This window comes from Ahaetulla prasina, chromosome 1 (genome assembly GCF_028640845.1).
Source record: "Ahaetulla prasina isolate Xishuangbanna chromosome 1, ASM2864084v1, whole genome shotgun sequence".
NCBI lineage: Eukaryota > Metazoa > Chordata > Lepidosauria > Squamata > Colubridae > Ahaetulla > Ahaetulla prasina.
The window spans coordinates 52,036,038-52,050,786 of record NC_080539.1 but is presented as its reverse complement, the minus strand read 5'-3'; the positions used below and the strand labels follow the sequence as shown (position 1 = coordinate 52,050,786).

The 14,749-nt window shown below is 32.8% G+C and overlaps 1 protein-coding gene across 3 annotated transcripts in view; it reads left to right on the top strand.

Moving 5' to 3' along the window:
- PLEKHH2 (pleckstrin homology, MyTH4 and FERM domain containing H2) overlaps positions 1-14,749 on the top strand; it is an 87,246-nt gene that overhangs the window by 47,917 nt on the left and 24,580 nt on the right. For all 3 annotated transcript variants that reach the window (XM_058165236.1, XM_058165237.1, XM_058165238.1), the window contains exons 15-22: positions 33-191; positions 4,318-4,398; positions 5,370-5,549; positions 6,674-6,782; positions 8,917-9,029; positions 10,252-10,431; positions 11,199-11,296; positions 13,746-13,923. In XM_058165236.1, the coding sequence (XP_058021219.1) occupies positions 33-191; positions 4,318-4,398; positions 5,370-5,549; positions 6,674-6,782; positions 8,917-9,029; positions 10,252-10,431; positions 11,199-11,296; positions 13,746-13,923 (1,098 nt within the window). The remainder of the gene's footprint in view (positions 1-32; positions 192-4,317; positions 4,399-5,369; positions 5,550-6,673; positions 6,783-8,916; positions 9,030-10,251; positions 10,432-11,198; positions 11,297-13,745; positions 13,924-14,749) is intronic.

The window sequence follows — 14,749 nt, the reverse complement described above, 5'->3', positions numbered from 1 at the left end:
AGTCAAAGTGTTTTGTTTCTATTGCTCCTCAGCTGACTACAGAAAAACGAACTTATTACATGACTGCAGATTCCCCAAATATCTTAGAAGAATGGATCAAAGTTTTACAAAATGTCCTTAAAGTACAAGCTGCAAGCCCACTTTTTATTCAACCAGATATTAAACCAGCAGTGAAAGGCTTGCTTACTAAGGTAAAAGACGTTACTTTTTTCTTGATATTTCTATTTTGTTTTTATGTTTCAAGAGTTTTCGTTTAGAAAACTGAGTATTTTAATTTTATTAATTACATCAAAAAATTTCTAAATTACTATTAAATTGGTAGATTACTGATCCAAAAATAGGGGTGGTTTAAAAGCAGGGGTGTTTATAGGCCTATAAACAGTGAAAATTTCACTACTCTTAAGGGAGCAGGAGGGCAGTAAAGAAATATGCAAGTTCGGGTGTGTTTGGGGATTTTTTTGCTAAGGACAGCAAAACCTTATAGGATTTAATTTTATTTATGTCCTTTGCTATCAGTATGTGTGGGATTTTGGTCCCCATATTTCTTAAATGTAATGAATAGAACATTCAGAAACTACAGTACTATATATGGCTCCTCTGGTGATAATAATATAATATAATATAATATAATATAATATAATATAATATAATATAATATAATATAATATAATATAATATAATATAATATAATATAATAATATAATATAATATAATATAATATAATTAATATAATTTATATAATATAATATAATTTATATTATATTATATTAGAATTATTAGAATTATTAGAATATATATTATTATAATTATAATATTATAATATAATTCAGTAATAATAATATGGTCACTAGCCACGGTCATCCCTGTCTTTAAAAAAGGAGACCACAGCTTAGTTGAAAACTACAGACCAATCTCTTTATACTGCGTCACCTCCAAAGTAATGGAATCAATCATCAACCAAACCATTACCCTCCACCTAGAAACAAACAACCTACTCTAATAAACAATTTGGTTTCAGAAAAAATTATCCTGTAATCTACAACTTCTTCACTGCAAAAACATATGGATTACAAATCTTGATCAGGGCAAAGCAATAGATGCAATTTACATAGACTGCTGTAAAGCCTTTGATTCAGTGGTACACGACAAACTACTTCTAAAACTAAAATCCTACGGCATCTCCGGACTCCTCCATAATTGGATAACTGCGTTCCTGTCAAACAGGCAACAAGTGGTCAAAATAAGCAGTGCCCTATCAAATCCTGCTCCTGTTAATAGTGGGGGACCCTAAGGCGTTCTAAGACCAACACTCTTCATATTATACATAAACGATTTCTGTGACTATATTATAAGTAACTGTGTTCTCTTCGCTGATGATGTTAAACTATTTAACACTACCAGCAATGCTGCTACCCTTCAAAAAGACCTTGACTTTGTGTTGGAATGGTCAAAAATTTGGCAACTCCAAATCTCAACCAACAAGTGCTCTGTCTTACACATTGGAAAAAAGAATCAAAACACTAAATACAAGCTAGACGGACATGACCTTGTAGATGACCCTCACTCTGTCAAAGATCTTGAAGTTCAAATGATCAAATGATTTAAGTGCCAAAGCCCACTGCAACTACATAGCAAAAAAGGCATTAAGAGTTGTAAACCTAATCTTGCGTTGCTTCTTCTCCAGAAAGATTACACTATTAACCAGAGCATACAAAACATTTGTTAGACCAATTCTCGATTACAGCTCATCTGTCTGGAACCCACACTTCATATTTTTTTTTTTTTGTTTACATTTATACCCCGCCCTTCTCCGAAGACTCAGGGCGGCTTACAATGTATAGGGCAATAGTCTCATTCTATTTGTATATATTTACAAAGTCAACTTATTGCCCCCCCAACAATCTGAGTCCTCATTTTACCTACCTTATAAAGGATGGAAGGCTGAGTCAACCTTGGGCCGGGCTCGAACCTGCAGTAATTGCAGGCTTTGTGTTCTTAATAACAGGCCTTACCAGGCAGAGCTAAACCGGCCCTTTTTTTTTAATTGAACATTAATACAATTGAGCGTGTCCAGAAATATTTCACAAGAAGAGTCCTCCACTCCTCTGATTGCAACAAGATACCTTATGCCACCAGACTTGAAATTCTGGGTTTAGAAAATTTAGAACTACACCACCTTCGGCATTCCCTGAGCATAACTCATAAAATCATCTGCTACAATGTCCTTCCTGTCGAAGACTACTTCAGCTTCAACCACAACAGTACACAAGCACACAATAGATTCAAACTTAAAGTGAACCGCTCCAATCCTGATTGTAAAAAATATGACTTCTGTAACAGAGTTGTTAATGCCTGGAATGCACTACCTGACTCCGTGGTCTCATCCCAAAATCCCCAAAACTTTAACCTAAAACTGTCTACTGTTGACCTCACCCCATTCCTAAGAGGTCTGTAAGGGGCGTGCATAAGAGCACCAGCATGCCTACCATTCCCGTCCTAATGTTCCCTTTGGTTGTATTCAATTTGTATGTTTAATTCATGCTTATACTTATATATATTGTTTAGTATGTGTTTGACAAAATAAATAAATAAATAAATAAAACAACTTTCCTATTCTTTCACAATATTGCTTTGATACAGAAAATGGTAAAATTGTTTTTTTTTAATAGATACATAAACAATCCCCATAATACTGGGGATTAGCTTTGTTTTTCATTTGTTTTTCATTTGGGTAATTCATTTGGGTAAGTTTGGAATACTTAAAGTTTTTCCTGACCATTTGGAGGCTAAATTCGGCATCATTTAATATGTCTTTGCATTTAATCAGGAACCTTTTTAAAATGCAGATAATATCAGCTAGGTATTGGGATATCAGCAAACATGTGTACAAAATGTAATGTTTCTTTTTCTGCCTTTATGAAGAAAACTTCTGGAGGAAAGTATCCATTGGTTTGGTATTAAGAATTCATTGCTCTTTTTAGTTAGCTATTACTCTTTAATTAGTTTTAAAAGTTAGCTAATAAAATGCCAGTTTTTGGAAAAGTTTTAAGATTAACCTAGTACTTGAAATCCCTCTTGGTGTTCCAAGCAGACTTGCAAAAAATAGGAGTAAAACATTACCAGGGAGGTAGAATTAAAAAAAATACACCAAAAAGCATTGTAATGACTATCTCCTTTTTATACTCCCAAAGTATAACATGAAACCTAAATTCCCATGATCTTTCTTCTTCTGTTGCAACTATGTTCAGAAGCTTTTTGCCATTTCATTTGAACTTGGAAAAAGTATTTTTTTTTATTTTGTCACAACAGTATATATAAGCATAAGCATGAAGTAACTATATAATATATAAGCATATATATGAGTATAAGTATGTAATAACTATATAAATTGGATATAATGAAAGGAAACAGTTGGACAGGAAAGGTAGGCACGTTTGTGCTCTTATGCACAAATATAAAAAAAAAGTATACGGTAGTTGTTGAAAAGAACTGATGTAATGACTCTATTAAGAAGGTTATCTATTTTCAAGTGACCATAATTAAATTTAGATTGCTTAGGTTTCAACAGATCTGTAAAATATTAATTGATTGATTTAATGTTGGTGTTAATTCTTAGGGACCATAATCTCTTTAGAATAATCTGCCTTCAATTTAGGTCTCTTAGAAGTACTGTTCTAATCAAATCCATCTATATTGGCCCTGGCTATTCTTCTTCTTTTTTCTTCAGTTTTTTCAACATGAAAAGTTCTAAAGGTAATTGGGTCTCCAAAATGATAGTCATTAAGTCTGGATATTAATACTATGTATGAGAATTCCAGTTTGATTTATTCTTCAATCCAATTGTTTTCTTGGCTGCCCATGACACCATTAAAATTTCTCTAGTACATGAAATTCTTTCTGTCCTGTGTCTTCCAAATCCAGCATTTGTTTCCACAGGTTGTCATAGGAAAAAACTTTGCCTGAAAATTAATCTAAAATAGAACTGAAAACTCTTAGTTTGAATCATGTCTAGGCAGGAAAATAATCCAGAAAGAGGCGAAGGAGCTTAATTCTTATATGTTTAAGTGCAGCTACACTATTTATATTTCACATCAGTTTTATTTGAACTGTATATTCAGCTATAAAAGTTCAGTTATATAGCTGTGTGTCTATTTTTTCATTGTTTCATCAAAATTTTCAGAAATACAGTACTTTGCTGAAGAATTGTAGCTTTGTTGTTACTGCACTGTAGCCCAATACTATAATGCTTTTAAATACAGCATTAAAAAAAGAATTTTTCATTGCTTTTCTGCATAAAATATTTCATTTCATTTGCAGGTGAAACATGGATATTCCAAAACAGTGTGGTGTATACTAGTTGGGAAAACTTTATATTATTTCCGCAGTCATGAAGACAAGGTATTTTTTTAATGTATTAAGAAATTATAAATTAGAGCTATGATTTTATATCAGGTTATTTCTTAACCTGTTTTTTTTCAGAGACTTCCTTTAGTTCTCTATACTGTGTACTTCATATTTAAGTGTGTTTAAAACAAATTCCCATGCACACATGCAGTCTATATGTGTAAGAACATATATCCAGACATTTATTCAGATTCTCTTGTTTTCAATCTACTGTAAATTCCCCCTCCCCCTCCCAAAAAAATAACATTTGGAGTCACAAACTTCATATAGTCAATACCTGCAAGATTACATCTTGCTATGAGAGCTACTTAATTGTATTCCCATTTATATGGCATAAGTGTATGTTTAATCTCCTGGCAGAGAGACCATGATTTTGGATTTATAACAATTTTTTCTAGATGATCTTCCTTGAAATATTAAGCAAAGATCCTCAGTGTTCTTCTGAATGCCATAGGAGAACTAAAGAGAATTATCTTGTTTACATATAGCAGAGTAGAGATGTATTGGTTTACTAGTTTCTGGAGATAGAAGTCCACAGTACTTTTCTCAGCTATTTTGTGATGACCAGCCAGCTATAATTTCTCTTGGTTTCTAGGTAGGTAAGCAGATAGGGATCTGAACCACATAGACTCCAATGGAAGAAGAAGAGGCTAATTTTTCCCTCTGTTTCTTGGTTTTACTCTTCCACAATGAGTGAAAACAAAACAAAAATAAATAAATGGAGCCACAGAAACATATTTGCAACCACTTTTGCTAGCTGAATACTGAAAAAAAGTTCATCATTTCTTAATCCTTTCCCCATCACAGTTGTAACTAAAATAAGCAGAATAAACACAAATCATGTTTTCAACAAAGTCTGTCCAGTTTCAGTCATGGAATGAGATGTATGCTCAACTGATCATAGCAAGATTAATGGACTAGATTTTAATGTAGCTCTGTCCTAATATTAATGCCTTTACTTCTAGTTTCCTTTGGGCCAGATAAAGTTATTAGAAGCTAAAGTTGAAGAAGTTGATCGATCCTGTGATTCAGATGAAGATTATGAAGCCAGTGGTCGTAGCTTATTATCAACACATTTTACCATTGTCATCCATCCTAAGGAACAAGCACCCACGTATCTTCTAATAGGATCCAAGTATGAGAAGGTAGCACATGTTCCGTTGTCCCAAGATTTTGCAGCTAGCTTTCATCACTTACTTACAGAAAAAAAATTAAAAACCTGTATATTCAGGGGTAAAGTCATATCTGGACAAAACTAATAAATAAAGTGGAACTTAACAGATTTAGAATAATTCTACATAATAATTTACAATAGCAGGAATTAGTTCAAATGAGCATTGTGCTTTCCCTTCATTAGCTGCAAGGAGAAGTTGAAAATTGCAGAAAGATAGACAAACTATCATTTATAGCTTTTATAATTCATAACTAAGCTACTTTGGCTAAAGTAGAAGTAGAATTTATACTTGGGAATGGTATACATGACCAGAGAAAGACAAGTTCTTTTTTGTAACTGTGTTTTACTTTACATTTGAACAGAATGACTATGTAGATAGTAAACTTGCTAAATTACCTTAACATGAGTTTAAACTTTTTTCTATTTGGTTAATTGACTAAAGTACACCATAAAGTATATTGAAAAGTTATGTGTCAGGAAGATGTACAATGATGTGATTACTCACCAATAGGTTTTTAAAACTTTCTGAAATTAATTTTTTATTTTATTTTTTATTTTTAGCAACACATTTGATGCATATATCTCTAATATTCCTTTCTTCTGCCATTTTATATTTTGTCCACATACACATACTTAAGTGTTGATAATTAAATTGCTATTTGGAGTGAGATGTACAGTAATATTTTCTTATCTTTCACTTAGTTTTATACTTTCTTCATTGTTGCCAATTTGTTTGCACTACTAATTGTCTAATTGATGATAATGTTGCATGGAATACTTGAGAAAATTCCATTGTTGAGAAGAAGATTTCATTAAGTTTAATTTATTCCTATATAAATTGTATATTGAAAGACTAATCATGTAATTTAATTAAGAAAATGTACTTTATTTTGCATTTTGTGATATAAATTTGTATTGGATGATCTCAATTGATGTTCCTGTAGAAATAAACATAATTAATACTTTGACTGAATTGTAGAACAATAATATGTTTTTTCAATTACAGTTACTGTATGTATAAATGTTTTGATCAATTTTTCATATATATTTTTTAAAAAGAGCTTTAAGTGAAACAAATTATGTTTGATTTCCTAGGATACTTGGCTTTATTATCTCACCATTGCTGCTGGAAGCACAAATATAAATGTTGGGACAGAGTTTGAACAGCTTGTCTGCAAACTGTTAAATATTGAAGGAGAACCCAGTAAGCCAATATATTTTCTGCTATCGATCCTTATTTATCAGGATGTACAATTGCTGCTGCTTTAAGAGCGAACAGATTCCTTAAAGCAGCAGAATCATTTTTTCAGGCTGTTGAACAAAGAGCAGAGAAGAAATTGTATGAGTTTCCAAAACTCTTTTTAAAATCAGTTGCAAAATGTGTGTAGCCCCATTAGCTATTTTTTTTAAAATCACAAATACAAGAACATTGTTCAAAGCCTCTACAATATAGCTTATAAGCAACAGATTTGACTATGGAATTTTTGTCAAGCTGCATAATCCTTAGCTATTTCTTTAGGAAACATCAATGGCCGTGAGCTAATGGTACCTCAGAGTACACAGAATCAAATTGTGATGCAAATTCCACATTGTTATCTATATGCATGTGACACTATGGCACATGCAGGAAAGGAATAGAACTTGCATTGTGGCATCATGTTATTTATTTCATCATTTACTCTCTTTACCTGCCCCCTTGCATGTGGCAACCATTTTCTTAACTGTTCTTTTCATTAGAATGAATGTGGGATATATCTAAATACGTATTTATAGCAGTATGTTAATGTTTCAGTTATTGCAAATATTATAAATATGTTACATAGCATAAAATGCTACATCTAGAAACTTACACATCTGGGTAATTCAACAAACTTTACTCTTGATCTCTAATTGTTCAGATGCATGCAGATTGGGAAATAATTCATTCTCATCTATATATCATTTATTAGAGTAACAGTGGAAGCAGTGGACTACTATTTCTAAATGAGTACTTAATATATATATATGGAATGCTGTCAGTACTTTTTTTTTAGTTTTCACATAGCCATATTAGGGTTATTTAAACTGCCTTTCAAGTTAGCTGTCATAGTGTGACTTAGTAGACAACCCAATTAACTAATCAAATCTTTAAACTTTTGACATTGTCAGTAGCATCGTGATATTTACTAGACAGGAGTGCAGCAGGAGCATATTAACATTTTCAGTAAGAGTGATATATTGCTCTCTGGAACTTTAAAGTGCATATGAAGTTTTATCTACTTTGCAATCCAAATAACCTTATGTTTTTGTGGGCAGTACTCATTTGCAAGAAATATAAAGTACCGTATATACTCGAATATAAGCCGATCCGAGTATAAGCCGAGGTCCCCAATTTTACCCCAAAAAACTGGGGTAAACTGGGGACTCGAGTATAAGCCGAGGGTGGGAAATGAGGCAGCTACGGTCGGGAAACCTCCTCCTCAGCCGAGAAGGCGGGCGGCTCCCCCCCCCCGCCCTCTCACTGCACCGGCAGGGCTTCCCCGCGCTAATGCAAAAGCCCGCCAAGTTTGCGCCATCCGGTATAATGTGAAAAAAAGAAGAAAAAAAAAAACCTCGAGTATAAGCCGTATATACTCGAGTATAAGCCGAGGGGACGTGTTTCAGCACAAAAAACGTGCTGAAAAACTCGGCTTATACTCGAGTATATACGGTATTAAACAATGTGATGAAATAATATGACAAAAAACGTGGAAATTAATTTTCTGTGCTTCAGAATAGTCTGTATTGATATAATGCTGGACTATAAGTATTTTCATAAAAATACTATGTGCTGAAGTTTATGCACATACTTGTATAACACCTAAGCATGTTATCATATAATATTCCAAGTAATTTGTTATTTTCTTAATTCAATGCTTCATAATCTATATAGCTGGTTATTGTTGGTGATCTATAGCTAGTTAACTCTTGGTATATGTGGTTATAGTTTTTTAAAATGGCCATTATTCCATGAAATTGCAAATTGTGCAGATTATGACAGCATACTCTCTCACAAAATCTTGCCTAAACTCTTGCAAGATTCCAGGGTGAATCCCTAAATTCTTGTGATATTTCTTAATTTCAATATATATTTATGTATTAATTAATTTGGAACATTGATGTAGAGGAAGAAAATCCAATTTCTTCAATAAGGCAATTGTGTCAATAGGATCAACCAAAATGACACTATTTAAGAGTTTGCCAAGTTTTGAGACAGAATACTTTATTAGGTCAATCTAATATTACATTTTTACAGAGGACTTTTAAGTAGTACATGGGTATGTGTGGTAATTTGTTCTGGCTCCCTTTTTAATTTCCAGCTTCTCAAATCTGGAGGCATCCCACTCTTTGTCATAGCAAAGATGGAATTACTTCTCCTCTTACAACCCTTCCATCAGAGGCACTGCAAACAGAAGCCATAAAATTATTCAAGGTAAGCATGATGCAACTTTTCCGCTTCCAACATTTCCATTTGTTTTTACTTATAATTAACATATCAAACTAGGTAATTTTAACTTATTGGAAGTTACAGTGCAGGCTGTCTTGCAAATATTAGATGTGTGTAATACATCATAAATGTGTAAAGAAGCTAAGATTATAAAAATCCAAATCTTTTTGAAGAAACTGTCCAGAATGCATTTACTAGCAATTGCATATGGAAGATCTGTTTTAAGCAAAGGTTCAGAGTTCTACCCAAAAATGCAACTCTGACTTTTAAATGCTGAAAGATTATCATTCCTGTATTTCTAAAGATACTTTTTGACAACTTTCCACAGTGAGAGTGGCTCCGTGTCCACAAAGGAAATTCTCTTTTGGCAATTATTTGTCTTATTCAAGACAGTGAAAGGATAGTTACTAAAGGCCAAGATTTAGTTTTTAATAAGTATTACACTTAATTTGAATAAGTATTTACAGACTACACTGTAACTAATGCAACTGCTGAATATGGTTTATTTTATTTATTTTATTTTTATCCCACCTTTAGTACTTTATAGATAACTCAAGGTGGCAAACATTCATAATACTCTTTCCTCTTCCTCTATTGTACCACAACAACCCTGTGTATGGGGGGGAGGGGCACAGGCTGAGAGAATGGACTAGCCCAACAGCTTTCATGTTTAAGGTGGAACTAGAACTCACAGTCTTCTCATTTTTAGGCCAACACATTAACCATTACACCAAACTGTCTCCCTTATTATGAAGGGAATATAATCCATATTTAATAAGTGTGTTTTTCAGTTATTGTATTTGTGAAAAACAGATTAGGAAGTAATAATGTGAAAAGTCTCAGTCACTGTCAATCAGGATAGACAATATAATTCTCAATGAACAAATATGATAACGTTGCATAAGGTATGATCCAGGGAGGTGAGGAGCTTAAATAGCAACTAATCTTAGTTGAGCCAGTAGAAATGGATTTGTTTTCTCATCATTTCTTACCATTCTCTGAGTCTGGTGGGAATAAAAAGAAAGGCCATGACAGTAAAAGACAAGGAACTGGTGTTTGTCTCTATCCAATAGGTACTTGTTATCTACCGGTGATATGGATTTGTTATTCAAAGTAGTTTCTTAATACGATGAAATCAGGAGTTGATGTAGCACTTTGAAATTTAAAATAGACAATTGAATTTCCTCTATGTTATGCTTTTTTCTAGACATGCCAGTTATTTATCAATGCTGCTGTGGATTCCCCTGCTATTGACTACCATGTGTCTTTGGCCCAAAGTGCATTGCAAGTCTGTCTCACACATCCAGAGCTTCAGAATGAAATCTGTTGTCAGTTGATAAAGCAAACAAGAAGACGGCAGCCACCAAATCAAATAGGACCAGTTCAGGTGCTAAACATTTTACAGCAAATATCTGTCACTCCTGTACTGAGGATGGATGGTATAGTTTTTTTAATAAAAGAATATGCAATAAGAACACAAAAAATATACAATACTATGTGATAAAAATAGTCTGCTTTTACTTTCTTAATTGTATCACTTCTTCTCTTAAATAGAACTAACCTTGTTTCATCTCCAAAGATGTTTCATTCCAGATAATTCCTTAATGTCACTTTCCTTTCTGGTTGTTATATACCGTTTTCTCTATTATCTGTTATTAAGCTTAAAACAGATGAAATAGCAAAGTGAAATGGGCACAAACATACTGTGTGAATGCAATATTGCCATATTAAAATTGTTTTGACCGAGTCTTGACTATTTTAATTCAACATATATTACATTCATTTGAAGAATGTAGAACACTGGGAATTTTTGATGAATTATACTACTATATAATATGTAACAAATAGTTTTGGATTGTCAAACCAACTGTTCAAACAAATATCCATCATATTTCTAATACTAAACTTGGGAGTTTGCATTGAGTTTTATATACAGTATCTACCAATTTTCCCTCTTTTTTTCTGTTGTACTTTCCTGACTATTGTCTGATTTTGTTTATCTTCACTCTAATCTTATAAAAGTATACAGAAAACTAATGTCTTTAAACTGGATTCTCAGAGGTTGGTGTCTATTATTTTCATAGGCTTTGCTTGAAGACAATTTGATCCTGGGAGAAACTTGAAGCAATGATTCTACTTTTCTTTCTTGACTAGGCCTGGCAACTTTTAGCACTCTGTGTTGGACTCTTCCTCCCACAACACCCATTCCTTTGGGTCCTTAAACTTCATTTGAAGAAGAATGCAGATTCCAGGTATATATTATGAAAAATAAAATCACTGAAATCTAAAAATTGCTTTTTATTACTGAAATATTGGAATGGAATGTAACATAGAAACATAAAACATTATCACATATAGTAGTTTAATTATTATTGTGACCTCAGTGAAATAACCTTGAATGCTATCACTTCAGTATTCTTTTTTTTTCACATTTAAAATCCAACTTGGGCTCCAAATTGAAAACTTAGTAGGCTTGTTGAGGCAGGACCAGCTTATGGCTAAGCCTAAGCCTAAGAGTAGGCACTGGCCTAAGGTATGAAAGTTTAAGGGGCCCCAATGCTGCCCCCACTTCCAAAACCAAAGGCTATTCTAAAAATGCAAATCTTTGCATTGACAGTTAGCACCATCAGTTAATGTGACCCAGGGGTGCCATCTACCCTTGAGCTGGTACGGCATTTAAATTACTGTTTTGCATTTCACATATGTATTTCACAGCTATGTTTTAAGAGATTAGGAAAGGTACAAATATTTAATAATATATTTCTTGAAAAATTAAATACTAGAATGAAATTTAGCTGGCTTTTTCTTGACACTATTCTCTGTTAAAAGAGTAGAGATATTCAATAAATGGTTAATCCATAGTTCACAAGAAAGATGAAGTTATTCCATTCATATTTTGGTCAAGGCTATGAAGCAATAGATTCCCCAGTTTAGCTCCATCCTTTCTCCTGCCTTCTAGCCTTTATGTTTTTTTTTAATATAGATCAAAAGAGCAACATGTTCAAAATCCATATAAACAGTGTGTTGTCTGTTTACAATTCTTTTGAGTAACATTCATAGTAACAATAATAGCATTCTCCAATAATAATCTCATAATAACTGTGCTTTTCCCTCAGAATATTAACATACTAATTGTTAATACTAATCAAAATTAATAAGTTACAGTAAATAACCCTAATTATTAAATTAATCTTTCTCTTGTAATTTTCAAAGTTCTAACTCCTGTTTCTCTCATCCAACCGATAGAACAGATCCCATACCTCAAAATATTCAGTGTCTTCCTTTTCTTTAATTTCAAAAGTTAGTTTAGTCATTTCTGCACATTCTAAAATTTTTGTTATTATCTTTTTCCCTCACCCTTCCAAAGTTGTGCGAACACAATTCTGGCCACTGTTAACACATGTATTATTAAGTATGCATTTCTTTTACTGTATTTGTCTGATATTATGTCCAACAGAAATGTTTCCAGTTTTAGATCTATATGTTTCTTTATTAGCTTTTCTAGCCAGGTGTGTATTCTGGTCCAGTATTTTTTAGCTTTTGGGCAAATCCACCACATGTGATAATACAACCCTGGGATTTGGTTGCCTTCCAACACTTGGCAAGCATATACTTAAACATTCTAGCTAATCTTGCTGAGGGGAAGTGCCAATTTATAACTTCTGTACCACAACTTTTGCCATTTGTCCAATTTTATGGAATACCCAACATTTTTAGCCCATGCTATCATAGTTTCTTTTACTTGTTCCTCTTCCATTCTAATAGTCAATAAATAATTACATAATTTTTTAATCAGTTTCTCCTCCAGTCCTATTAAAATTTGATCCAATTCTGTTGGTTCTTTATAAAGACCATATGTTTTAACATCTTTATAGTATCTAGATTGTATCTATACATGCGGCCACCATGCTAAATCTATCCCTTGGCTATTTAATTCCTGTTCGTTTTTCATTTCTTCCTTCTCATTTAAAATATCTTTGTATCTTAGAATTTTTCCCATATCCATCACATTTGGGTATGTTAGTGCCTCCATCGTGGAGAGCCAACTGGTATTTTCAAATAGTGTTTTTCCTTGATTTTTACCCATATTGAAAGTAGGGTATTTCTAATGTAGTGTCCCTGAAAGTATTTATGTGCTTTGTATTTCTCGTACCATAGAAAGGCATGCCATGCCAGTTGTAAATCGTGTCCCTCTAATACCAGTAATAGTCTATGTCTCAGAGTTATCCACTGTATTTAATTCCTTGAAGTATTTCCTTTCTAGCTTTATTGGGATTGTTTGGAACAGATACAACAGTCTTGATAGGATATTCATTTTGACGGTGGCTATTCTTCCTCTAGCCTTTATTCTGACTTTTTAATTTCTAGGAAAACTTTATCTCAATTCTCATTTTTCCTGCATCAATCTGACTTTAAAAAAAAGATATACTTAGTCTCATTGCTTCAGCAAGCAAACAACTTAAAAGATACGAGTTAATAGCTTGCAAAAAAAAAACCAACCACACAGTTCTTCAGCACATTTGCAAAGTACTTATAGAGAGTGTCCTTATTCCAATCTGGAATTCTGTATAACAAATCTAAATTCATGTATATAATCCACAGATCGGCACTATGACATATTAAACACTTTTAAACATTAACATGACCATTTGAAATCTCTTTTAAAATATGAAGCCATAAAGACTAATTTTGTGTTTACAGGACTGAATTTGGAAAATACGCAATTTACTGTCAACGATGTGTAGAAAGAACACAACAAAATGGTGACAGAGAAGCCAGACCATCAAGAATGGAAATTCTTTCAACACTTCTAAGAAATCCCTACCATCACTCCTTGCCTTTTAGCATTCCAGTACATTTCATGAATGGCATATACCAGGTAGAATTAAGCATAAAATAATGTAAAATTATAATGGGAAGATAAAATCACAATTGCTGCAGATATTTAAAGATTTTAAGGTTTAATTGCCTCCTTACTGATAATCATTTTTCAATCTGAATGCATGTTTATATGTGCACATTTTTATTCAGTAAATAAAATTTGACCAGATAAAATGATATACATTTTAATTAGAAAAACAATTTATAGCAATTTATAATAAATTGTTCATGCTGGTTTTGGTGTTACATGCAGTTGTTTTATGGCATTAAAGATTTCTGAATGTTACCATGGAGGCTAGTGTGGTCTTCAGAAGAGATAATTAGCTCTAGTGATTGTGTGTGGTGCTTGTAGTAGACATAATTTCTTTCTTCTGAAGCTTCCAATCAGAGCATTGGTGATTTCATCTAACCAAGATAAATCCATTGCAACCAAGCAAGTACAGTAAGAAGCAAATATAGGGTATATCTACAGGAGGAAGAGAGTGCCCACAGGCTCAGTAATATACCTTTCAGTTACTGTAGACTCAAAACCTTATTATTCATTGGTTCCTTGTCTATGGCTTTAACATGGAACATATATATGTAATTGTAATTGTAGGACTCAGGTGGTGCTATTTTGGAAAAGATCTCTTTGATTCTACCCATATTTTTATTTTTACATTTTGTATAATTTTCCTTAGGTTTATATCATATATTTGTATTTTCAGTCTGATTTGGATACATAGATGTGCTTCTTAGGAGGTTAAACATCCTTGAATCCAGTGGTCTACATGTTACTTTCATAATTTCAGCATGATAGTTGTTACTTTAAAATCTAATATTTA